This window comes from Brettanomyces bruxellensis, chromosome 4, assembly GCF_011074885.1.
Source record: "Brettanomyces bruxellensis chromosome 4, complete sequence".
In the NCBI taxonomy this organism is placed as follows: Eukaryota; Fungi; Ascomycota; class Pichiomycetes; order Pichiales; family Pichiaceae; genus Brettanomyces; species Brettanomyces bruxellensis.
This window is the reverse complement of record NC_054685.1, coordinates 99,089-124,387: the sequence shown is the minus strand read 5'-3', so window position 1 is coordinate 124,387 and position 25,299 is coordinate 99,089. Positions and strand designations below refer to the sequence as shown.

General features: G+C 36.5%; 13 protein-coding genes across 13 annotated transcripts; 7 read left to right on the top strand and 6 right to left on the bottom strand.

Moving 5' to 3' along the window:
- Positions 1 to 734: 734 nt before the first annotated feature.
- Positions 735 to 2,510, top strand: IMA1_1 (Integral inner nuclear membrane protein ima1; the record flags this gene model as incomplete). The annotated part of the gene is made up of 1 exon (XM_041280156.1): positions 735 to 2,510. One exon carries the CDS (start codon positions 735 to 737, stop codon positions 2,508 to 2,510), a length of 1,776 nt encoding a protein of 591 aa, XP_041135039.1.
- A 232-nt stretch (positions 2,511 to 2,742) lies between these two features.
- Positions 2,743 to 4,347, bottom strand: BRETT_001608 (uncharacterized protein; the record flags this gene model as incomplete). The annotated part of the gene is made up of 1 exon (XM_041280155.1): positions 2,743 to 4,347. One exon carries the CDS (start codon positions 4,345 to 4,347, stop codon positions 2,743 to 2,745), a length of 1,605 nt encoding a protein of 534 aa, XP_041135038.1.
- Positions 4,348 to 5,103: 756 nt separating this feature from the next.
- On the top strand, positions 5,104 to 5,958 carry BRETT_001607 (uncharacterized protein; the record flags this gene model as incomplete). Its single annotated transcript, XM_041280154.1, has 1 exon — positions 5,104 to 5,958. The coding sequence occupies one exon, from the start codon at positions 5,104 to 5,106 to the stop codon at positions 5,956 to 5,958; it is 855 nt and encodes a 284-aa protein (XP_041135037.1).
- A 700-nt stretch (positions 5,959 to 6,658) lies between these two features.
- Positions 6,659 to 7,153, bottom strand: BRETT_001606 (uncharacterized protein; the record flags this gene model as incomplete). Its single annotated transcript, XM_041280153.1, has 1 exon — positions 6,659 to 7,153. The coding sequence occupies one exon, from the start codon at positions 7,151 to 7,153 to the stop codon at positions 6,659 to 6,661; it is 495 nt and encodes a 164-aa protein (XP_041135036.1).
- Positions 7,154 to 7,901: 748 nt separating this feature from the next.
- ARG8 (acetylornithine aminotransferase) lies at positions 7,902 to 9,248 on the top strand (the record flags this gene model as incomplete). The annotated part of the gene is made up of 1 exon (XM_041280152.1): positions 7,902 to 9,248. The coding sequence occupies one exon, from the start codon at positions 7,902 to 7,904 to the stop codon at positions 9,246 to 9,248; it is 1,347 nt and encodes a 448-aa protein (XP_041135035.1).
- Positions 9,249 to 9,455: 207 nt separating this feature from the next.
- On the bottom strand, positions 9,456 to 13,259 carry BRETT_001604 (uncharacterized protein; the record flags this gene model as incomplete). Its single annotated transcript, XM_041280151.1, has 1 exon — positions 9,456 to 13,259. One exon carries the CDS (start codon positions 13,257 to 13,259, stop codon positions 9,456 to 9,458), a length of 3,804 nt encoding a protein of 1,267 aa, XP_041135034.1.
- A 930-nt stretch (positions 13,260 to 14,189) lies between these two features.
- On the bottom strand, positions 14,190 to 15,140 carry BRETT_001603 (uncharacterized protein; the record flags this gene model as incomplete). The annotated part of the gene is made up of 1 exon (XM_041280150.1): positions 14,190 to 15,140. One exon carries the CDS (start codon positions 15,138 to 15,140, stop codon positions 14,190 to 14,192), a length of 951 nt encoding a protein of 316 aa, XP_041135033.1.
- A 472-nt stretch (positions 15,141 to 15,612) lies between these two features.
- Positions 15,613 to 15,957, top strand: BRETT_001602 (uncharacterized protein; the record flags this gene model as incomplete). The annotated part of the gene is made up of 1 exon (XM_041280149.1): positions 15,613 to 15,957. The coding sequence occupies one exon, from the start codon at positions 15,613 to 15,615 to the stop codon at positions 15,955 to 15,957; it is 345 nt and encodes a 114-aa protein (XP_041135032.1).
- Positions 15,958 to 16,063: 106 nt separating this feature from the next.
- On the bottom strand, positions 16,064 to 16,714 carry BRETT_001601 (uncharacterized protein; the record flags this gene model as incomplete). The annotated part of the gene is made up of 1 exon (XM_041280148.1): positions 16,064 to 16,714. One exon carries the CDS (start codon positions 16,712 to 16,714, stop codon positions 16,064 to 16,066), a length of 651 nt encoding a protein of 216 aa, XP_041135031.1.
- A 615-nt stretch (positions 16,715 to 17,329) lies between these two features.
- On the top strand, positions 17,330 to 18,043 carry TIF45 (eukaryotic translation initiation factor 4E; the record flags this gene model as incomplete). Its single annotated transcript, XM_041280147.1, has 1 exon — positions 17,330 to 18,043. One exon carries the CDS (start codon positions 17,330 to 17,332, stop codon positions 18,041 to 18,043), a length of 714 nt encoding a protein of 237 aa, XP_041135030.1.
- A 422-nt stretch (positions 18,044 to 18,465) lies between these two features.
- On the top strand, positions 18,466 to 19,248 carry BRETT_001599 (uncharacterized protein; the record flags this gene model as incomplete). Its single annotated transcript, XM_041280146.1, has 1 exon — positions 18,466 to 19,248. The coding sequence occupies one exon, from the start codon at positions 18,466 to 18,468 to the stop codon at positions 19,246 to 19,248; it is 783 nt and encodes a 260-aa protein (XP_041135029.1).
- Positions 19,249 to 20,280: 1,032 nt separating this feature from the next.
- BRETT_001598 (uncharacterized protein) lies at positions 20,281 to 22,476 on the top strand (the record flags this gene model as incomplete). Its single annotated transcript, XM_041280145.1, has 1 exon — positions 20,281 to 22,476. The coding sequence occupies one exon, from the start codon at positions 20,281 to 20,283 to the stop codon at positions 22,474 to 22,476; it is 2,196 nt and encodes a 731-aa protein (XP_041135028.1).
- A 301-nt stretch (positions 22,477 to 22,777) lies between these two features.
- Positions 22,778 to 24,829, bottom strand: BRETT_001597 (uncharacterized protein; the record flags this gene model as incomplete). Its single annotated transcript, XM_041280144.1, has 1 exon — positions 22,778 to 24,829. One exon carries the CDS (start codon positions 24,827 to 24,829, stop codon positions 22,778 to 22,780), a length of 2,052 nt encoding a protein of 683 aa, XP_041135027.1.
- Between the last annotated feature and the right edge of the window lie 470 nt (positions 24,830 to 25,299).

Here is a 25,299-nt window from a genome sequence, read left to right as displayed (position 1 = left end):
TTGCTATTGACCCTCATATTATTTCCTACTGATGTTTATACGAGCAAATTTGTTTAAATTACACTCAATCGAATAATGATCACTCAAACTCGTTTGAAGAAAAAAAATACATAATTTCACTTTCCACGCTTTTACTTGTATGTTTGCATTTTACTTTGTTGTAGCAAAGAAACAATTTCAAAGATTAGTTTGGCCTCTTTTACCTAGAATCATAACTAAGCAAAATTGTTGGTATATCTTTATATAATAATAGGACGCAACATTTTCATGTCTTAACTACAATATTCTTAGTTATTCAAGTATAGTGGTTTCCACATTTCTTCCAATGCAATATCTATTAATCAATACTATACACTCATCTTGTGAGAGAGCAATTATTAAATCATTTTATAAGAGAACAAGTATGATGCGCAAGGATGGGTTAGCATTCAACAAATAAAAATGTAAGGGAAATTGTTTCCGAGATTCATCGAAAAAGCGTGTAATTATTAATACTTTTTCGGAATCAACTTCCCCGCTTTTTTATTTGAAAATCCGGGGATTGAATGAAGTGGTTTCGATTATTGGCTGATCTTCGATAATTTCCAATTTTAAAAATCATTTTCTTTCTTACTATTTTTGCATGATTCTTTGGAAGTTAGTGTATTTATAGATACAATATTCCGGCATAAATCGCACAATCAAAACGATAATTTACACGATGCTATTTCATAATTCGACAAGCAAAAATAAGAATGTCAACAAAAACAGTTGAAGAGCATCCAGAAACCAAACCTCAGTGGTGGAAGGAGGCAACATTTTATCAGATATACCCAGCCTCATTTAAAGATTCGAATAATGATGGTTGGGGTGATATTAATGGAATTAGATCAAAACTAGATTACCTGAAAGACCTTGGAATTACGGCTATTTGGATTTCACCATTCTATGATTCACCGCAGAAAGATATGGGATATGACATTGCAAATTATGAGAAAGTTTGGCCAAAATACGGGAAGAATGAGGATATCTTTAATCTAATTAAGGAGGCCCACAACAAAGGTATGAAGATTTTAGTTGACTTGGTGGTGAATCATTGCTCTGATCAGCATGCATGGTTTAAGGAAAGTAGATCCAGCAAAACAAATTCAAAGCGTAATTGGTTTTACTGGAGAAAGCCAAAGGGATACACTGCCAATGGAACTCCAATTCCTCCTAATAATTGGAGATCTTATTTTGGAGGCTCCGCCTGGAAATATGATTCAAAAACAAAAGAGTTTTACCTACATTTGTTTGCCGAAGGTCAACCTGATCTAAATTGGGAAAATATTAATTGCAGGGCCGCCATTTTTGATAGTGCTGTTGGCTTCTGGTTGAGACATGGCGTTGATGGATTCAGAATAGATGTTGCATTTCTCTACTCAAAAACCATGACAATGCCGGATGCACCTTTATCTAATCCAAAGGATGATTATCAACCCTCAGATCCATATACAGCAAATGGTGCAAGAATACATGAATTCCATAAACTGATGCATCATTATATGCTCTCTCAAATTGATGATGGTAGGACAATTATGACTGTTGGTGAAATTGGCTCAGCCGGCATGGATGCAAGGTTAAGCTATACCAGTGAGAAATCACAAGAACTATCGGAGATTTTTACTTTCAAGCATACCGATGTCGGTACTTCGCAGAGTTTTATATATGACTTGTTACCATTTACATTGAAGGATTGGAAATTAGCAGTTGCTGATTCATTCCGTTGGATTAATGGAACAGATTCTTGGGCTACAGTATACTTTGAAAACCACGATAGAGCAAGATCGGTGAGTAGATTTGGCGATGATTCAACAATAACTTCCCGTGTTGCTTCGGCAAAGTTATTGTGTTCACTTTTGATATCCCTCACGGGTACTATGTATATCTACCAGGGTCAGGAATTGGGCTCAATTAACTTTAAGGGTTGGCCAGTGGAAGATTACGAAGATGTTGAAGTTCGTAACAATTATAAAATTTTATGCAAGAAATTTGGAAAGGACTCTTCGGAGGTCTTAAAGTTTAAGAATGCACTTTCTGTGATATCAAGAGATCATGCTAGAACTCCAATTCCATGGTCATCAAAGGGACTTACTGGTGGATTTAGTGACAGCGCAAAACCATGGTTTAAAATGAATGAAGTATACAAGGAGGGAATAAACGTCGAGGATGAGCTGGACGATCCAAATTCCGTTCTTAACTTCTGGAAAAGAGCTATCAGGTTTAGGAAAGAAAACAAGGATATTTTAGTATATGGCTACAATTTTGATTTTTACGACCTTGATAATCCTGATTATTTTGCCTTTACTAAGCAATATGCCAACAAGAGATTTTTTGGAATTTTCAGTTTTTCCGGAAAGGATGTTAAATTCAAATTCCCGGACGATCGAAAGTATACTATCTTCTTTGGTACGCATAAAAATACGGATGGAGCTGCTGACATTTTAAAACCCTGGGAGGGTCGCTTATATTTTGTTAGTGCTTCCAAATGATTACTACAAATCTAAAATTTTATTGTGTATTGCAACCAATATTTGTTAAAAAATGTGTATAGTATAAAATTTACTATCTCCATTATCTTGAACTTTTTTTAAAGCTGGTAGTTTAAGCAAAGCTATATATGAACAAATACTTATACCTCAACTAAGTTGCAAAGTGATTCGCAGTAAATTTATAGGGTTTACAAAAACTTTCGTATTATGATTATTCACCATGATCACATAATTAAACTGTACTCTTCATGGATATACTTGTATTGCTATTTGATTCAGCAACTTTTGATTTGTCGTATGGCTCTTCACTCATATATTTTCTCAAGACTGTCAAAACAATGCACGCCACAATACTCATAGCACACATTAATAGTAGGATCATATTTGAGTTTCGATACAAATTTTTCTCATCGGCAGGCCATCCGGTGTATAGTGCATAAGTAGAAGTGACAGATCCCAAATTTCCAAGTCCAGACACAAGAGCCGCTGATGCTGCACATCCAACGTCACCATAGACATGCGTCATAATTTCTGCTGCCAATGTCATGCATATTGGAACGGTTGGCCCTAAACCAAAACCGCAAATTAACAATCCACCCCATCTGCTCCAAGGACCTTTAGCATAAGTAGTGACGAGCAAGCCTATTATAATGACAAGGCATGCACAAGAAAAGAAAATATACCTTTGCGCTTTAAACTTATCTGCAAAAGGAGTAACCAAAAGAATGGCTGCCAAATCGAATAGCCAAATAGGAGCGTACAATAAGGATACATCAATCCCAGACAACTTTGGGTTATTCACCTTAATCAATGTTGTAGCAAAGACTGCTAGACCATATCCGGTACCAACCACACCAAAGTACATCACAATCAAGGCCCATGTCCGAATATCGGATACAACCCTCAATAAATCAATAACACCCCATTCAACTTTTTTGTATCTTTCGCCCATATCTATAGCATGCAATTTTCTCTCTTCTGATGAGAGTGGCTGTGTTGTAGTAAAGAATTTGTGTATACTTTCTGGAAGAATACTATGGGATTTTGTTTCCTTCCCTAAAAGATGAGCAGGTCTGTCCGGAAGCCACCATATAAGAGAAATACCACAAGCAATAACAATGGAGCCATAAACTATATAAAGCCATTTCCATCCATAAAATCCACGAACCATGTCCATTTTCTGAAAACCTGCAGCAACCAAACCAGCAGCTGCAGCACTCAACTGGGCTGCGGTAAAATAGTAACCAATTCTCCTGGCAGTTCTTTCTTCGGGATACCATAATGATATGTAATAGGTGAGACCAGGCCAGGTACCAGATTCAGCGAAACCTGTCATAAATCTAATAGCCTCTAGACCAGAAGCATTATGAAGAGCTGCATAACAAATATAACAGAGGCCAACACTCATAACAATTCGACACAACCAAACTTGTGGTGACAATTTAGTCATAACTAAGTTCATCGGAAGATCAAAAATTATATATGCGACATAATACAACGCTGTAGCAGTTGAAAGAGCACGCGTATCTAGATTCAAACTTGCTTGCAACGAATGATTTTCCTCAAAGTTCATTGTAAGCGTATTACCATAAGCGGAAGAACCAAATGAGGTTAAAAAATATAGGCACCAAATTGCGGGAATGATCCTATAATCTAAATGACGATACACTCTATCAAGTTGCTTTTTGGATGGTGAAGGCAAGTTACTTGTTATTATGCTTTCATCGATATCCGACTTTTTTATATCATCACTTGCTCTCTCTGAAGGAGAAGTTTCCAGGATTCTCTGGCTTTCAGCACTAAGAGATGGAAGTCCCTTAATATTTTCAGCAGTCATATTATGCAAATGGTGTCCCCCAAATTGTTTATTGGATTGTAGCGACGATCGAAATGACTGATACGATTTAATTTATATCATTGACCGAAACAAAAATTGAGAACAAGAAATACAGAAACAAGTTAAAACTTGTTCCCTTATATATCGTTTCAGTCTTCTTTTATGATAATCGACAGGTGACTTATCTAACAAAATTCTTATTGTTTGAAAGAGATTTTCAGTATTTTTTCGCGCAGTTGAATCATCTTGAATCATCTTTAGTGGTCGTGACTGCCAGACGACAAATGGTGAACAATTTTATGTAGAATAAAGAATTCCGAGGGCTGAAAAAAATCTTGCAGCAATTTTTTTTTTTGTCCCAACTGTAATTTCTGTTAGCTGATAGCATATTTTAATAAAAGCTGAAGAAACAATGTAGGCTAATCGATTGCACTAGTATTATTTAAATAGCCACAGGGTTTAATTTGATGCTTACAATTAATCTTTGCTTTACCATTGAATTTTTGCTATATTTTTACCTGATACATATTCTTTTCTCTTCCAGTCGTTGTGGATCCAGCCTCGTGTAAGGATGTATATATTTTTACTCAGTTGGTATCATAAATATTGAGAGAGAAAAGAGTGATCATGGAAAGAAAAAAAAACTCACTTATTTAAACCTGGTTTGTCTATCTATTCTTTAAATAATTTGTTAGACTTATTGCACTCATATAAAGGGAGGCTTTTTTTTCAGAAAAAAAAACCATTGTAGCAGTCATGAATGCTATTAAAAATGCTGGACAGGTACTTGAGAGAACCTCTCAATACTTAGATTCCGGGTTGGTGACAAAGCAACCCTCTTGGTATAAGGTGCTTGCTTACCATCCACCAATGTTTAATAACACCAAAACAGTCAAAATACAATTGTTGAAGAAAATAAAAGAGGAAGAAGACTCACGGTATAATGAAATACTTAATGTTAACAAAACAAATGGCTTTTACAAAACAAGATTAACTCCAAAACAGATGAATAAAGATTTCTTGAAACCGGAGAAACTTCGTTTTGTGGAAGATGACATCAGGTCATTATTTTATAGGCAGCATCCTTGGGAATTAGCGGATCCCAAAGTACTAAACGAAAATGAGCGAAATTTAAACATTGGAAAGCTTGACTGGTCTACAATGAAACAGTACACCAAGAAATTGGACGGCGAGTCTGTTGTTCAGAGAACTCTTTACCTTGTGAGGGTAGAAAATACGCCCCTTTATAATGCCTATGAACAATCAAAATACGAATATTATAGGTTGAAGATTGCAGATGAGACTGAATCTAGTGTGACTGCCGAGCAGAGTGAGATGTTTGGAGCAGTATATAATAAATCGGCAATCGAATATGGATTCGATAAAGAAATGGCAGTGTTGAGCAAGTGGAAGAAGGATGCAATTGCATTAACTAAGGTTATTGAAGCAAAACGGGCTAATTCATCTGCAAGTGGTAGTAATATGGGCGAGAATGATAACTTGAAGGCTGAATTTGAAGGTGAAAACGGTGAGAAGGAAGAGGTTCAAGAAGAGTCTACGGAAGAGGATATATTTAGGAAACTAAGTAAATTTGATGAGGCGCAAAATTAGCTTTTTTGCGGTCGTCACTTGTAAATATTATTTAATGCAAACAAATAGAGTATGATCTGTTGGAATATTTCACCATCAGCGGAATATTGCAAAGACAATTGTTGTTAACCACACAACCTCGAGAAATTTTCTCTTTATTTACATCCTTGGACCAATTATATTTAGGGATTACTTTATCTTTTATTACTTTTATTGTATTTCACTGGTGTTAAAGCCATGCGAATTGCCCTTATTACTTTTTATATTACTTTGAACGGGTCATTGCCCATATTTGGGATATGTGGCCTCTCCCCGAGTAAGAATATATAAGGGGTCTAGCAACACCCCTTGTATTTTCTCACTCTATTATTATTTTGTTACTATTTTACCTCTTTCTTTAGAGACTATCACCGCTATATATCTTAATATAAGTCACTATTCTATCAATATGCCTTCCAATCCTTCGGATAACTTATAATACACCCCAAAAGGCGGTAATACTCCTGCCGAAACAGGTCAGGCTCCCTTCTTAGAGCCAAATACGAGTTATTCGGATTCCTCCGCGAATTCTAAAACTCAACATGATCGATAATAACAGAATTAAAATAGAAATAAATCATTGAGAAGGTATTAAAATAACTGTTCAGGAGACAGCGTCTCTATATTATATATACAAGAGTAGAATTGCTTGTTAAATATGCTTTTTATAAAATCTAGTCCATCAATACCATGTAGGTTTCTCCTTTTCTCTCCTCTCCAATCTCTTCTTGTACTTTGAACCTCTGTACTGAATAAGCACCTTGTCAGCATTTGCAATACCTTCGGCGATCTTCCGCTTTCTCTCAGCATATGTTCTTTCCCATTTGTGGCCCTTAGGATTCAAAACACCTTTAAGAACAGGCTTGCTAACATATTTTTCCTGATACACTTTCTTTTGGTTTTGCATAACTGGCATCAGATCAGCAATTCCAAATTTATAAGCCGTCTTATACAACTCCGACTGCTTTCGTAAGGAGTACACTGGATTATGAACTTTCTTTGTAATTGGATGAATATTGGGCAAAAATGGATTGGCATCAGTGGCATTTGTAAATGTGGGTTTTGTAGCATATATTTTAATTGGTGCCGGCGGATATCTGGTAAAGAATGTTTGTAACGTTCGTGGAAGTTTTTTAAATGCCTCGTTAGCTGTGAGATTAAAAAACTTAGTTGACATCTTGATTGTGTCTAATGACTTTAAGTTGATTCTATTGAACACAAAATATTGTAAAGCTCTTATGAATAAAAATCATAAATAATAAAGTGATGCCATGCCTATGCTTGCTTACTCTGGAGACAAGCGAAAATAAGATATTTTTCGGGGCGAATGAAAAACATTTATATGTAGGGTTTACGGATGTGGACTTTGTTCTAATGAGAAAAAAAGAATGAGATGAGATAGATAAATGATCTCCTTTGCAAAGTGATTTTGATCAAATGCATATATCTAACTCCGCAAAAAATGCATTTACGTACAGATTATGAAGCAAAAGCAATTAGCTTTAAGAAAAAATGTTTCATCAACTCTAGAAATGGTTCAGGTAATAGGACCCACGACTTTCCAAAGTTGTCATCGGTTTAACGTATTCGGTGTCAAGATGTACTAGACATCTGAAATAATTCCACCATAGCAGCCTAATTTCCAAAATATAAATTTCATAAACTATCACTTATTCCATTTAAAGTAATTTCTTTTACTAAGCGCGCAACTATTCCTATTATTATAAGAATAAAATTTTTACATTATATCACAGAATTTATTGTTATTTCGTCCAAAAATACGGTGAGTCACATCGAGTATATAAATTGCAGTACATCCTTCTTTTTTGATCTTACGTTTTATCCACGAATAGTCTTTTCAACTTTAATAGCCCCGGCACTTTTCTGAAGTTAAGTTTGGTGTATAACAGTTAAGAAATTTCATTATGTTTAGAGCGTCAGTTTTGAAATCAGCATCCAAGAGATTAACTGTTGCGATCCAAAGCAGGTCATTCACCAACTCTGGCAGGGCATTAATTCATGCTAACAAAACCACTTTGTCGAAGACATCAGAGTTTATTGGCAATAATGCGCCATTTGGAGTGACCACATACAGCAGACCAGAAATGGTTCTGAAAAAAGGGAAAGGTTCTTTTCTTTGGGATGTCGAGGGAAAGAAGTACGTTGATTTTTCTGCCGGAATTGCCGTGACTGCTCTTGGCCATTCCAACCCAGAGGTTGCAAAGATTATGTTTGAGCAGGCGAACACACTTGTCCATAGTTCAAATCTTTTCTACAACCTATGGACTTTAAAGTTAAGTAAAGAATTGGTTGAAAAAACAAAGCAGTTTGGTGGGATGTACAATGCATCACAAGTGTTTTTGTGCAACTCCGGTACGGAAGCGAATGAGGCTGCCCTAAAGTTCGCTAGAAAATACGGAACTTCCATTTCTCTTAAAAAGACAAAATTCATAACCTTTGAAACCTCATTTCACGGTAGAACATTTGGTTCATTATCTGTGACCCCAAATCCTAAGTACCAGAAGCCTTTTGCACCATTGGTTCCGGGTGTTTCTGTTGCTAAACCCGGCGACATTGCATCGGTTGAAAAATTGATCAGTGATGAAACTTGTGGTGTAATCATCGAACCAATTCAAGGTGAAGGTGGCGTTCATCCACAGAATCATGAATTCCTGGTTTCTTTGAAGAAACTTTGCAGTAAGCATAAAGCTCTTTTAATATATGATGAAATACAATGTGGACTGGGAAGATCGGGAAAGCTTTGGGCCCATGCAAAGCTTCCAAAAGAAGGACATCCGGATATTCTCACAATGGCAAAGGCATTAGGAAATGGATTTCCAATTGGTGCCACCATGATTTCAAAAGAGGTTGGTGATGTAATAAAGGTTGGAGATCATGGAACAACTTTTGGTGGAAATCCATTGGGGGCAAGAATTGGATGCTATGTTTTAAATCAGATAGCTACTGATGAATTCTTAAATAATGTTCAGAAGAAGTCCGAACTCTTCAAGGTTAAACTGAATGAATTAAAAGAAAAGTTCCCCAAAAATATTAAGGATATCAGGGGTGAAGGGTTAATCCTTGGACTTGAATGCACTGAAAACCCATCTGCTGTTATTGAAAAAGCAAGAGAACTAGGACTTTTGGTTATTAGTGCCGGCGGAAATGTCATTAGAATTGTTCCTCCCTTAAACATCCCCGACGAAGTCATTATTGATGGTTTGAAGATTTTAGAGAAGGCTATGAATGAGACTTTTGTTCAAAAAAAATAATCGCAAACCTTGAAACTGGACATCACATACTAATAGACTAAGCATTTTTCTTCTATTGATTAAAACAAGACTATAATAATAAATAGATATACTCGTACTAAAAAAAAAAAAAAAAAAAAGTTGAAGACAATACTTTGAATGCGAAGTGATCTGGAAACGCAAACATAAGTTTTCTTGAAATGTAGTATTGGTATCATTTTGTTGCACTCAGTTATTAAATAACAAGTTGGAAGTTAAGGCCACCCCTTTTGAAATATACTCATGCTCGTCATCAATGGAGATGGCTATAAAGAAACCAAATATTATCCCGATATAAAGGAGAATAAGAATGGATCCTTTAAAGTAATTCGACTTTCCTTCAGCGTACACATATGTAAACATGTAGACAGACATTAGACAGGCAATAAAATCCCAGCGTGGGAAGATAAGAGAAAACAATTTGGAAGGATCAATAAATCCAGTTTTAATTGCACCCCAACACGTGTAAACAACCAAAATAGGAATTTGCAAAAGGCAGACTTGAAGTGCATAGGCAGAACCAATTTCCATAGATAAGGCAACATTCCCATGCATGGCAAACAGAATAGCATTAACAAACTCAGTAGTGTTTGGCACTAAAGCAAAAACGGTCAAGCCAAGGAACTTAGGATTTATAGGGAATGCTTTCAAAACGTCATCGACAACATCGACCAAAATTTCCGCAATAATTGCATATGTAAACGTAGCAAGTAAAAGAATACTTGTGGACTTAGATCTAGACCAGTTTGGAGAGTCATGACCTCCATCACTTTGTAGCTGTAACTGCTGTTGCTGTTGCATTTGTGGCTGCATCGACTGAACAGATGTCTGTTGCTGAAGTTGAGGCTGCTGAGGTTGACGCTGCTGCTGTTGTTGACTTTGCATAAAGCTGGTAGATCTTGTTAAAGCGCGAACCAAAGAAAGATCATTTTGATTTGAAACAGAACCAGAAGCCTTTGACCTAGAGCCCATACTTGAGTTTTCAGGAGTCTGAACGGTGATTGCTGCTCCAGTAGCTCTTTTCTCCTTCTCGACGGAGACAGGTGTACTCCAAATCAATGCTGCATGCGTTTTCAATGTGAAAAGCAGACCAATACAATATGCAGTGAATAGGCAGATGGAGCATACAATGGTGAAAGGCCTTAAATACTTAGTGTAAAGCCGATCTATGACAACAGTTGACTGTATATAATGGCACCGTTTACAACTCTGAGCTGAATTAGAAACTTCTGTACAATCCCGACATCTTTCTTCGTATTGACCGAATATTTGATGCAGAATTGTAGGAGAAAACATGATCAAAATAGAGTATAGAAGCATAGTGGATGACACACCAGCAGACGCTGGATTGTATCTCTGTGTTTTTCTTCTGATGGCGCCACTGCACATTGATGTTCCTGGCAAAAGAAGAACCGCACCGAGGATGGAACCAATAATTGAACCCTCGACAAGCTTTGCCTTAGATTGGTTCAAAGCGACACAATATAAGAAAACTTCCACGATAGTGGAGAAGAATGCATTAATAACTGCACCGACACCCATGGAAGTTTGTGCGGAGATGGAAGCAACTGCCTGACCGATAAAGTAGGCAAGTGGAATGATAGATGCAAGACAAAGAATAAAAATCAAAGAAGGGTTGGTAATAGGTGTGACCCAATGCAATTTCTGGTTTAAGCAGAAGTAATCAAAAATGGTAAAAATAACCAAAAAATTCAGATTGATAAAGAAAATGTTTGTTCCATCAACTGTATATTTGTAATAATGAAATCCAAAAGATCTATAGGTGCAGATTAAAATGGATTCATTCCGAGGAATACTGTTAAGCCTTTTCTCATAATAGTCCTTTTCCGGTTCAAAGGACAAAGCCAAAGGATGCATTCTAAGATGATTCAAAAGAATTACCAAAACCTTTGCCATAGGAATAGTGAAAACACCAAGCCACTGAGCAAATGCAATGATACTAGTAAATGGCACAAATATTAAATAGAATTGTAAAAAGAAAGCGACTCTGCCAGCATTCCATTGTCCTCTACCAAATAATCTTTCCTTCACTGTAACATCGTCTCCCCCATCATGAGCATGATCACTGCTACCTTGTGGACTTGAAACATTTGAATGATCCGTATAATTTCTGGCATTCAGAGGTAATCTGCTATTCAACGGTGTTGCCTCCGTGATACGACCTTTCATTGCATTTGGGGCAGAAAAGAAAAGTCTGCCTTCATTCTGGGCACGCCATCTGCGAAAATCTGCCACAGAAGTACCTACATAGGCATCTTCACGAATATAGTTTGTGCTAGAATTCATAAGAACAATCTTTCCAAATGGCATCAAAAGATAGAGACCTAAGCGGAGGTATAGTTGAGCATATTTCAACGACTGATCTGTGCATTTTACACAGATAATGGACATAATTGCAGTTAAGGCAGAGAATATAAGACAGATGGAAAAGAATGCCAATCCAAATGTGCATGTCCATAGAAAGTTAAAAAACTTCACACTTTTACCAATAGTCTTTGCCGTACTAGGATTGGAATGAATATCATTATCAGCTTCTTTTTCAACAGAGCGATGCTTTTTGTAAACGGCAGGCTTCCAAATACGAATTCCAAAAGGATGTGTTTCATTAATAGCATCTTGCCGTTCTCTCAAAGTAAAACTTTCATTTGAGCTAGTTGACGCATCATCCGGATATTCATCATAAGCAGGATCAATCGGTGCGACTGATGACTTTCTACTTTGTGTTGCGGTCATAGCCGCATCTTCGTCTACCGGATTTTCGACGCTTGTTGAATGATCAGCATCCTGTAACTCTTCATTTTCGGAAAGCCTGGATGTGGTCTGCCTGATAGTGCTATTATCATCAAAATTGCTCAATGATGCCAAGTTATCATCGTAATCTGCCTGAGCAGATAAAGGTTGTCCTTCCAAGCCATTGGCTTGTGATGGAAGTTGGGATCTTCGGTGGTGTAAGGTGTTATTATAATCTTGTAAGTATTCCCTGTTCAAATCTTCCTCCACCTCATCCTCATCATCATCAACACTAAAGACGTACTTTGATGATTCCCTCTTTGGATGCGTTTTAGAGCGAAGTGACCTTGCCGATCTCACCGGATAGAGTTGAGGCGAGTCAAGTTTAAAACCGGCCGCATCCGAATTAGTACCAAAGCTCAATGGTGGGTTTGCAGGACTGAATAAAGGACTTGGCATTGGGCCTTGTTTATCGCGGAGCAGAACATATTGCCTATGGTATGATCCCTGCGGCCTCTGCTTAAGAAGAACACGGTTTGGCTGCGCCGTAACTGAGCGTGTGGCTGATTTAATAGATCTATTAGATTTTTGGTTTCGCACGTTGTGAAGGTTCGGAAGATAACTTTGAAGAAGAGGTGAAACTAGTTGTGAATCACTTGTACTTTGTACTGATGGTGCCTGAACAGATTGGGACTTCAAATGTTGCTGGGGCTGAGCTTTTTTTGGTTTTGATTCAGCAAGAGGTTTTCCATGTGGCTTGTCGTGTAGATTCTTACTTGAAATATTCTCATTCTCAGTGTGTGTTCGTGAAGAAATTTCCTTGGCATCTCCAACTTCGGAATTCGAAGAAGTTAACGGCATTATTGGGGCTGCTCTGGGCGAAGAAGTCGTGAAAGTTGAAGCTGCTTCGTTTAAATTTGCAGTAAAGGGACTACCCATTGCAGCTGTACCAATTATTGGCTTTGACGCTGAATCAGATTTAACAGCATATTTTTGTGGATATACCGCTTCTTTTGAATGAGCAGCCAAAGCAGTATTTTCAGGATTGGCCGATTTTTCTGGAATACCGGCAGAATGATTCTGTTCAGATCCTGCCCCTAAAAATTTCTCAACGTCTTCGCTTGAATCCTCATCTCCATGCGAAGATGTAGAATTGGAAACTTTTGTGTCGGAGTTTCCGGTAACACTATTCAAAACTTCATCATTGTGATCATCATCACCCGACAACTTTTGGGATGACATGATCAACGGAGTATCGTAATAAAATTTGAATTTCTATAAAGAAGAGCACGGTTAACAGCTTAATTGGTGCCGGATCACGGCCTTGCTACTACAGAGAATAGTTGCAAATCGTAAAATAGAAAACTAAGGCCTCCTTATGGTTATTGGAAGAAGTTGCAAAACAAAAGGTAATAAATAAAGTGGATACAATTATTAGGGAACTGCAATACGCTAGTTATGCATGTGCTCTCAATTAATAGGGGGAAAAAGATTAAGTAAATAATAATGTGCGATAGCAGTTCGAAATTTGGGGAAGAGGTATCAGATACAGCGAAGACAGTAAACAACAAAAAATTCCTAGGACCGTAAAACATCAACAATCACCACATTAAAATTTCCATAACCTATCATTTCAGTTTCATACCCTTAAAAGTCGCTCGTTACTCGCCGGACTAAATAGAATGTTGCAATAATTATGACTTTTCGGTCAAATATTATTCATTTTAGAACATGAAGAAAACTTCCACCACAATAAAGCCATGCCTTCATAAACAATCAAACCACGAAACGGTACTGTAACAATCATTAGTTTTGTTATTTTTGAAGGGACAATATTTTTGAGAGGGTAGGATTTTTTTTTTATTATCGTCAAGACTACACCAAGAATGTGTGCAATATTCACACGAAATTACGTATTATCAGATTTTGATTTTACCGTGACATATCACCGTCCTACCCTATCGGGTAAAAAAAGACTATTAATTATTCGAACTCTGAGTTACTTCGGACACATTAACAACATTTAGTGGTATCTACACGTTTACGTAAACCTGCTCAATTTTTATGATGCTTCATCATACGTACATAAACAATACAGCAGCAACATCTGTAGATGCCCAAAACACTGCTGTGATCAAAATAGAAAAATAACAAGGGATTGTATCCGCAGGCCTAGAATATGAACGGAATCATAGCCTTTCTTCCCTTCGGATACTTGTCACCAAACTCCTTGATATATTTGTGGTGCTTCTTTATGGCCCAGTCCATCATGGTACCGGTACCAATAACGTAGAATAAGTACGCCGACCAATTGTTCACATAAATGGCAAATATAAGCCAACAAAGTGATTCAAAGAAATAGTTAGGAAATGACACGTATTCGAACAGAAATCCGTGTGGAATTTTGTGCTCTCTTGAGCCATCTGAACGGAGCTGCCTCAACAGCCAATGACAGTAAAAGTTTGAAATTGCACAGAGAACCCAAAGAGTTGCAAATATCTCTGTTTGATCCACAGTTCTATCCTCAACGTGGAAAAGAATCTTTTTGTAACCAGTGTACTCGACCGATTGTGGTGCATACATTGAGTATGCCATCAATAGACCATTGAAGATCCAATAATGACCACAGTTTCTAAATAAATATGACAGTGGCATGGTGTCGGCAGAAAACAAATGAACGAAAAGAGTCTCGTACTCCCTTTTAAGATAGTGAAGTAAAGTCATAATGTAGGCAGCCTTCTGTGTTAAGGTATTATATGTTGGATTATACAATCCATAATATATAAGTGAGTGAATCAAGACCGGTCCCAAATACTCAATGAAATACACCAGTCTCCAACCAATCTGTGGACCAACATCTTTGGCACCCACTGTGAGAGTATCTGTTTGGGTAAAATCAAGTCCATTTTCCTCTAGTGTTTCAAAATTTTTCAACGTTTTTCTAACCTGCTTCTTTGTCTTTGGGTCATCATCAAATGCATAAGAGAGCTTCACGCGGTTTGGATTAATATTGTTGACTTTGGCATATGCATTTATAATTGCCTGCACCCTAGTATTTGGTTCAGTATCACAGTTAATTTTCTTGAGATTCTTCGACCTTGGAGTAATAAGTAAGTTAACCATCGTGATAATTTTATACAATGCTTATCCGACGCAATACCTATAATTAAGACTAAATGCCCCAGCTTAGTATATTAAGGTAAAAGATTAACTATCAGAATTATTTGAAAATGCGAGTCAAACTTTTTGTGCTCCAACTAAAACTGAGGGGAAAAAATAAATGAAATTTATATATATAGCGATTTGAAGATGAAAAGCTATTTTGCCGAATCTGGCATCCTGTCAGTTTTGAGTTCATAAATCCATAGAGTTCTGCGCGAAAATTTTCGTTGGAAGTTTTGATGCATAAAATATTCTACTGAGCTTAGAAAAAGAAGAAAATGTAAGGTTGTGCGAGAACACAGTTCAACGTTGGCCAACGCTATTAAGCTTATGAGGGTATATACTGCTCAACAAAAGCTACAGGTGTACATCAACTTGATATTTTTGTAAGCAAACATATTAAACGAACATAGATCGCAAGCTATTTGGAAAAATGAAACTTTGCAGTTTTCTTATGAACATGATAAATGAGAGGGTTCAAGTTGAACTGAAAGATGGAACCGTGATTATAGGTGACATAATATCAGTGGCACCTTCGATGAATATGAATCTCAAAAACGTTCGGATGACATTGAAGGATCGAAATCCGAAAGAACTCGAGTTTGTTAATATAAGAGGAAATCAAGTGAGATTGGTAATTCTACCAGACGAACTTGATGTTGACCGTGTTTTGGCAAAATCAATCAGTCAGCCAAAGGTTAATCCGTCAACGGAACGTCCATCAGCGGTGAAGGAAAGGAATACAACTAAATCTAGAAGAGGTCAGCACTCATTTTAATATAAATATTTTAGCAAATTCAATGTTTAAAAATACATATCAGTTACCCAAAGCCTAATTAATCTAATGGCAGTCCTATCAGGTGGTATGACATTTTTGTTTTTACTTAAAGCTGCCCCTCCTCCTGCTCCTCAACTTCTTTCTCAAAGTCATCACGTATGGAGCTTAACCTCTCGTCTAATTTTCCTGTTTCTTCCAACTGGTCTCGTCTAACTATTCTGGGAAAAGTCAAATCGCAAAAGCTTGAACCGGTCAACAAATTATCTATATATTCATCCATATGTATTATATATGATTTTCCACTATCATAAATTCGGAGGCGGCAGTAATTTGATAGAAGTGGCTCAAGATTTTTATAAATATCAATACTGTTCATCGTGATGCGAACATATAATGCTGCAATAGCTTGCAAGTATTTAAAATCATTTTGTTGCAGTAGATAAGCGATGATATCGGATGTAGGTTGAATTTGAAGAAGTCGAAGAATAATGCAAATGAATCTCGTAGGTCGCACCTTTCCAGCATCAGAGTATGTGCCTATTAATTTAACATTAAATACCACTTCATCGAGGAGTGTCATTAAATTTAATGTAACACAGGGCTGTTGCCAGTACAACGAGTATAATATTCGTTCTCTCAGAATTTTCTCGATTAAAAGGACTGGATTGACACCGTGTATTTTTGATACGCCATAAGCAAGACCAACATCAGTAGTAATGACAGATTTTGTGCTGGAAGTTTTAGAAACGTTTGACATCTTGAGTTCAGTGTCATACTTAGTCCGTAATATAAGATGATATAAGTATCGGGCACTGGAAATAATCTCTACAACTGAGGAACGAGGAGATAAATTTATGAGCATATATATGGGCCGTCGTGAAGCATAAATATAATATATACATAAACAATGTGCATAAATATATGAAAAAAAATTTTTGTCTTGTATTCGTGGAAGTGGAAGGCATAGCCTGTAGACAAAAAAAAGTTCAAATATCATTAATTGACGATGCGATTTGTACCTTTAGCATTTACATAAAGAAGCGGTATCATTTTAAAGGTCACATCTAACTCCTAGAAATTATTCTGCTAAGTTTTAAGATATTTGTACAAAGGTAAGTCTTTTTTTTTTGCTAAATTGAAGTTCACACGAAGTTTTCATTTCATCATTGGGTATACTTTTGTTTGTTAGTGGAATATCCTTGCAGGCTATTCTAATACAAATAATTAACATTTGGTATGCATTTGACTTCATCATATGTTGATTAGATTATGAGATCAAATAACTGGACTTTGAGCTAAGTATTTGGAACTTTTCACGAAGAAGGCATATTTTTATGCCGATTCACATACTAACTATTGAGACTTTACGCAGATGTCGGAAGAAGAAATAAATAAAAAGACTGCTGAATTATCCCTAGAAGATAAGAAGGAAGAACAGGAGGACAAGGCAAAGCAGGAAGAGAAACCAGTCGAAGCAGAAGTGGCCAAACCTGAAGAGGAGAAGAAGGATGTTACAGTGTTGGAAAATAAAGAAGAATTCACAGTTAAACATCCTCTTAATTCCAAGTGGACCTTGTGGTACACGAAGCCTGCAGTCGATAAGAATGAGAGCTGGGCTGATTTGTTAAAGCCTATTGTGTCATTTGATACTGTCGAAGAATTCTGGGGAATATACCATGCTGTTCCTAAAGCTGTTGATCTACCTCTAAAATCAGACTACCATCTGTTCCGTAATGATATTAAACCAGAATGGGAGGATACAGCAAATGCCGAAGGTGGTAAATGGTCGCACCAGTTTAGATCTAAAAATATTGATATTCATGAGATTTGGACAAGAGCTTTATTGAGTGTGATTGGAGAGACTATCGAGGATGATGATCAAACTGAGGTGAATGGTGTTGTTCTTAATGTTAGAAGAAATGGATTTAAGATTGGTTTGTGGACTAAATCTTGTGATATTGAGAAATTGAAACCTATCGGAACAAGGTTTAAGAAAGTGCTTAAGTTGTCTGACCGTGACACTATTGAGTTCATGAAGCACAATAACTACGGAGATAGGAATGCAGCTCCTTTGATTACTATGTAAGCTGTCTGAAAATCGAAAAGAGACAAGAAAAATGTTAATACATTGCTGTTTCAAATGTTTCGCTTTATACACTAGCAATATTTGCTTTAACAACTTTATCCCATATGTGGATTAATTTCTTTTTTTTAAAGTGTATTATGTTGTTAAAAAGACCTCAAAAGTAAGATAACTCTATTATGCACCCTTTGTAAAATTCACCCATGCTTTGACCGCCAAGAAGTATATAGGTATATGTATATTGTTTCAGAGAATTGGAGAGTAGAAGTTGTTTTTGTAGCTCGTGCTATTTTTCCTTTTCACTCTGTTTTCTGGAGTTTTTTTCGCTCGAGGTTTTAGTTGAAAAGTTCTAACGAGATTACAGAATCTTAATATGAACGTAGATAATTGTACAAAATGATATTTTAAGTATTTTTTGGAACAGGATGTCGGAAGCACCAAAAAATAGTGATGAAAGTGATACAGATGTACTACTGGGTGGGATTTTTGGAAACAATGATTATGAGGAACCGGTAATAAAGGGACACCTGGTGAAATTTTATACAATGCTTGGCATGCCTATAGATATACACCTTATAGGAAAATCACCTTTGTATGGACACATATTGACAAATGCATGCAAGTATATTGCAAAATATCTGGAGAAAAATATGGATACACTGGTAAAAGACCGAACCGTTATAGAATTTGGTTCTGGCGGTGCTCTTCCATCCATCCTCTGCGCCAAATTAGGAGCTTCAATGGCTTTAGCAACAGATTATCCCGATCCAGAGTTAGTAAACAACATAGAATACAATATAAAGATGAATAAAATTCAGAACAACTGTAAGTCCTTAGGATTCATATGGGGAAACGATATCAGCGACATACTATCACTGATATCGGGACCCCCAGTTGAGAGGAAAACATTTGATACCATCATTTTAAGTGATGTTATTTTCAATCACACTGAGCATTACAAGTTGCTAAAAACATGCAAACAATTGATTACGCCGAAAACTGGTAAAGTACTAGTTGCATTCACTCCTCATAGACCTCATCTTCTCGACGCGGATTTATCATTTTTCCAAAAGGCACAGGAACAACCGTACAATTTCAAGCTTGATTTTATCGAAATGGTGCACTACTCGCCTCTTTTCAAAGATGATAAAGATGAAAGCACAAGGGAAATCAGGAGTCGTGTATACATGTATATCTTGTACACATGAACCAGGAAATATTCTTTCGCATACAAAGATTTAATTTTCTTTTTGGCTACCAACGATAATTTATTTCTAAGTATGAATATATTAATTGGAAGTACTGCGTACTTTTGAAGATCGCCATTTATTGGGAGAAATTTGATATGTATTGTAAACTTCTAGGTACGATTTGGGTTGCATCATTAATATATGACCCATCCAGATACTTGGGATTAATATTCATAAAAACAATTATTTTAAAAAGAAATTTAATTCTCGTTATTTCAAGCATTGAGTAACACATGCTAGGACAATCCATACCTTTTCAGATTATTAACACGCCTCGTACGGAAGACATGAGTACAAAAAAAGAGGCCTGCATAAATATGGATCAGGAAAATACTTTATGGATCAGGAAATAAATTTATTCAGCCTATTGTTTCAAAATTTTCAATCTTCTGAATTGAGCTGAATTGGATCTTGCATTGGGGATGAAAAAAATAAATTATTTCTCTTTAGGAAATATTTCCTCTAAAAAGAGAATTATGGGGAGATGGCTGAGGAGATAAATTTCTTTTTTAGGACTTGATCCCAAAAGTTTTTGACAACTACTTTTTGAGAAAAATGAACATGAACCAAAGCATTATGGATCATTAGTTAAGTCCAGACGTATTTTTATGTAATTTATTTGTTCCCTAAAGTTTGCTATTGGAACAATTGAAATTTTGTTTTCATGCAATAATGGAAATGCTTGCACATATTCTTGTTTCGAGGATCAAGAATCGTCGTGATCTACTCGTAGAAGCTGATTTCCGAAGCTAAATCAATATGGCTGGATGCAAATATTTCTAATTTGATTCACTTCAACGAAGTACATCAACAAAAATAATTATCTTCGATGACTATATAAGTATGAGTGTTTATGAATACATTTGGTTCGTTCCATTACTAATTTAAACTAAATATGTGCTCCGAGTAGAACAAATTCAAAGATTATACATACAAAAAGCATACACTCACTTACGTGATCATTCATTCGTTATTTTATCGATCATAAAGATGCAATTTCTTATCATATTGACTTTCATAAATTTTTGCTTTGTGCTAGCAACAGCAAAGCTTTCTCCTGTTCTCCCTGGACAGATTGCTTTGTACTGGGGGCAGGCTACTGATACTCCAACCTTAGAAGAAACATGTGCTGATGATGGCGTGGACATTGTTATCTTGAGTTTTTTAAATGTCTATCCAGATCCTATGGAAATAAATCTTTGGCCCGCAGAATGTTATCCAGAGACATCAGATGGCTCCTGGACTTATACCTGTGATGGTACCGATGGTACTACGGATATCGTGTCTGGAATCAAATACTGTCAAAACCTTGGAAAAAAGGTTATGCTTTCTATTGGAGGTTCAACAGGTAGTAGTGAACTAACCAGCGATGCCGAAGGCGTTACCTTTGCCGATGATTTATGGAAGTATTTTGGACCTGATAATAACAGTTCCATCACAAGACCTTTTGGAGATGCCGTTATCGATGGATTTGACTTTGACATAGAAGGTGGAAGTAGCACAGGTTTGGTTGCTACTGCCAATGAATTAAGAAGTAAGTTTTCTGAAGATTCTTCAAAGACATACTATCTTTCTGCAGCTCCACAATGTCCAGAAAATGATGCATATGTTGGACCTTTACTTAATGGGGCTGATATCGACTTCGCATTTATTCAATTCTACAATAACTACTGCAGTTTATCCGGCTCCAGCTTTAATTGGGAATGGTGGGCTGACTGGGCAAATACCACAAGCAAAAATAAAGATATCAAATTGTTTTTGGGTTTACCTGGTTCTTCTGCAGCAGCTCCATCTGGTGGTTATGTCGAACCATCTATCGTTAGTACGGCTCTTACAGATGACATACTTCCAGAATCATCTAACTTTGGCGGTATCATGCTTTGGAATGCTTATTATGCCACAAATAATGTGGTTGATGATGAAACATATTTAGATGCAATGGCTGATTTGCTTAATACAACTAGTGCTGTATCATCAACAGCCACATCATCATCCTCATCATCATCATCATCATCCGCATCATCGTCTTCTGCTTCCTCTTCATCAACGTTATCCCTTTCTTCGACTACATCATCAACCCCATCGTCTTCTGTTTCCTCCTCATCACCATTATCGCTTTCTTCTTCTTCATTTTCACCATTATCTTCATCCTCATCCTCCCTATCCTTGTCATCGAGTTTCTCCTCTATCTTAACGACAACAGGTACAAATTCAATTTCAGATTCAGCCAGTTCGTCCTCCATACAGTCAATCACTTCTACTGTTACAACGTCCACTTCAATACAAAGTTCCTCAGGGCTAAGTTTGTCTCTTGCAGCTTCGTTCACTTTGTCAAATACAACCAGATCACTTAACCCTACTAGCACATCCATGGGCTACCCAGCTTCATCTTCTTTAAGTTCTACCACAACGACACAAAGCCTGCAGATTTCATCATCGACATCTTTAAATGCTGCCACTTTCGGAAACATTTCAGAGTCCGGTACCTCCATCGATTACTGGAGAACTGTTACAATTTCTTCAAACACAAAGAGTCAGTCTAGCACCATTTCTAAAGATTGGTCAGGCTCATTACCAACTATTTCCTCGATATCCAACAATAGCAGTACTGAAGTTTTGGCCGCACCAGGTACAACAACTGTCAAAGTTAGTACTTACATTTTTCCAACATTTGTTCCTCAAAATAGTTCTTCCGAGATTCCATCAAGTATTAAAGATGAAACCAAGACTACAGGGACAGAATTTCATTCATTGCGCACATCTAGTTCTGATAAGATATCTGTACCAACTTCAGCCATTCTTTCATTTACAACCCGCTCAGTTGGTGCACCTAACCAGTACTTCGAGAATTACAATTTGTCCTCGTCTATTTCGGCACAAAATATTACAACCAGCACCATCACCTCAATTCCTTGCTCTACAAAGAGTAGTTCAACCTTTATCAATACGCAATCAGAATATTCAATTCCAACTACTCAAGCTGCACCTGAGAGCAGTTCACAACTTTTGAGCTCAAACGTTCATCCTACACTCAGTTTATCAACGTTGCTATATAGCTCAGTTTCTTCCCAAAACTTTACGACACCATCAGTTTATAACTATGAGGGAATGGCTCCAATGATACAAACCACGTCATTGCCTTTACTATTAGTTGCCCTCGTCGGTGTCGCCATCATTACACTGTGATTCCCATATGAAGTGTGTGAATAAACGATGTAATGCCTTTTCTGTACAATTAATATAAAATAATATAAAATAGTAGATAGTAAAGATTTGCATGCATGTATATGTAACATTTTATAGTGAGTAAAATTGTCAATATTTAAGCATGAGTAGCTTTATGATCTTGCTCCTTTTCCTAATTATTCCTGCCATTTACCTTTTTACATAATCTTTCTCAACTAGCAATACCGTAATAAAAGATCAGCATCGATATCGAAGAAGCAATATTACTAATGGTGCATACTTTTTTAACAGTCTTCATAGCTTAAAGTACATTAGTCCATTCAGATGGTGAATTATAAGAAAAATAGTAATTCATGATATCTTGAAAGTTTTCGCTACTTTGAAATATGCTCTGGAAATTTGGAGCACCTGCTATAATAGAGTTTGTGTCAGATGGTGTACCATCCAGTTCCTTCTTCCTGTATATGGTTACTTCATTATTAGAGTTGTCTAGCTTGAAGTGCTTTAGCAACAGCTTAATTTTTTTGCTTGATTCTTTCATAACACCTACTGCTTTATCCCCATACTTTTGGTTAACCGATCGAATTGTTTCGATGGCTTTCAGAATAGAGAGGGAATCGATTGAAAATGTTTTTTCCAACGTATATAATACCAAACTATAATTTTGTGAATTTTCGTCGCTGGACTTCTCCTTCGTCAATGTGTAGCCAAGTAATAAAACCATTAAAGCATTATATGCATAGAAAAGATCATAGTATAGTAGTCCGTTTATCAAATGCGATTCGACAGAGAACTGGAGGACATTTGTAAGTTCCACTGCCGACGACAAACCATAACACATCGGTGTCAAAAAGGCTGTCTTATTGTTCATATGGCCTTTCATTTTAATACTCACCTCCAATAAATATGGCAGACTTAAAGACATCGAGACATAATGGAATTGCAGGTGCATTTTTATGCAGTATCGCTTTGGGGGATTCGTCTTATAATTTTGAAGATTAATATCGCATGTTTCTTTCCAATGTATAAGAGACCTTTGAAGTTTCATTACTGTACCAATATTCTCCTTTGACCAGGGGTCATTACTAGACAAAAGATATTCTCTGTTTTTAAGAACAGAGTACATCACCTTCAATAATGATACCGATTTAAAATATGAGGCTTTAAACAATGGATCTTCAACGCAATCCAATTTTGGTAGATCCAAGTTTACGTCCTGAAGAGAAAATACGGGTAGCTTCCCCAAAATAGCGGAATTGTTAACTTGTAATCTAAAACTGGACCACCACACTATTCGTATTTCTTCTTGGAGATCTGGGTCCAATTTCTGAATGCATTGATTCCGATGAAAACCCATACTGATACACTTCAAGCAACAGTTACTGAGAAGAAGCCAGCAAGTTTCCCTATTTTTTAAAGTATCGTGATATAGAGCAGCCAAATACAACATTCGTACGCTATCAATCGACTTAGAAAAGACAAAATCAGACAGACACAAATTAATGACTCTGAGATAACGAGCAATAATGGTATCGGCTACCACATTAATATTTTCATTTGGAGCGCCCATCGATAAAAGTGTATTTCGCCCTAAAATCCACACTAAATACATTGTGCATATTTCTTCACTGGTGAACTGTTCATAATTATTTGACGCCAAAACTGGATAATCTCTGAAATAAATGTCCATTCGGCTACGGAATCTTTCTTCATTAAAAATAAAATAGCTTGAATGTACCTTCTTAAAGAAGACCTCAGTGTATTTTTCAGCTTCGGACTGTGGAATAAGGTTAATCATTAAATATTTCCGTAAATTTGGTACCTCTGCCGAGCCAATTGCTGAATTTAAGCCATGATTTTCGAATCGTAAGATGTCATCTTTACCCTTATTATTATCTCCTAATTGCAATAATGCATTAAAAACGTTCGAACCTCCTCTAAAATTGATATGCGCCTTGGTAGAATTAGTAGATTGTCTCTTAAAAATGGAATCATTGATATTGATCCCGGTATCCGTGTCCGGTAAGGAAACAAATAGAGCCTTGGCCATACTTCTGAGATCATCAATATTGTTTGGATCCGTTTCAGGAAACATAGCTTTGACAATTCTTTGAAGGCATTCTAAATGGTACTTCAAATCTGAGTTTTGTCCATGATTTCTTGCCCTTCGTTTAATGGTTGTAATACAGTTTCTTTTTCCTTTAACACATTCTGTACAAGGTGTGTTCCCGTCAAATACTCTTGTTCCATTTTTGAACCGACAACATGCCCTCTTGCGAAGTTTGCACCAATCACAGCTAAAAATTGCTCTTTTTCTTTTAGAGTCCGATACATGCTTTATTTTTCTTGGCATTCTTTATTCCACAATTTGGGTTAGTCATCACAACCCTGCGGAATTCTACAAATTGCTATTTGGCGTCACAACAAGTATTAGCTTTGGCACTCAGACAAAAAATTCCATGCCTGCCTAAAAATTATTGAAGTAGTTTGATATTTTAATGTGCCAAGTACAAATGTTGTCAGTTCAGTGGCTATCGTTTTTTTTTTTTTTTTTTTTACTACGTATTTACTTATCGTACGCATGAAGAATTGCCGAACTTTTTACAAAAATTGATATTATTGTTCTACCCATTTTTATTTTTTTTTTTTAATTAAGGTGCAAGATTTCTTGAATTGGGTTTAGGTGTGACTCCGATTTCTTTTTGAAGTTGTCGTTAAATAGTATATTGAATGTTTTTCAGGCTGAATAAGAGAGAAAATACCAAATTATAAAGTTGTGAAATTAAAAGTGGAATGTACATGCTTAAATATCTTTAATTTTTA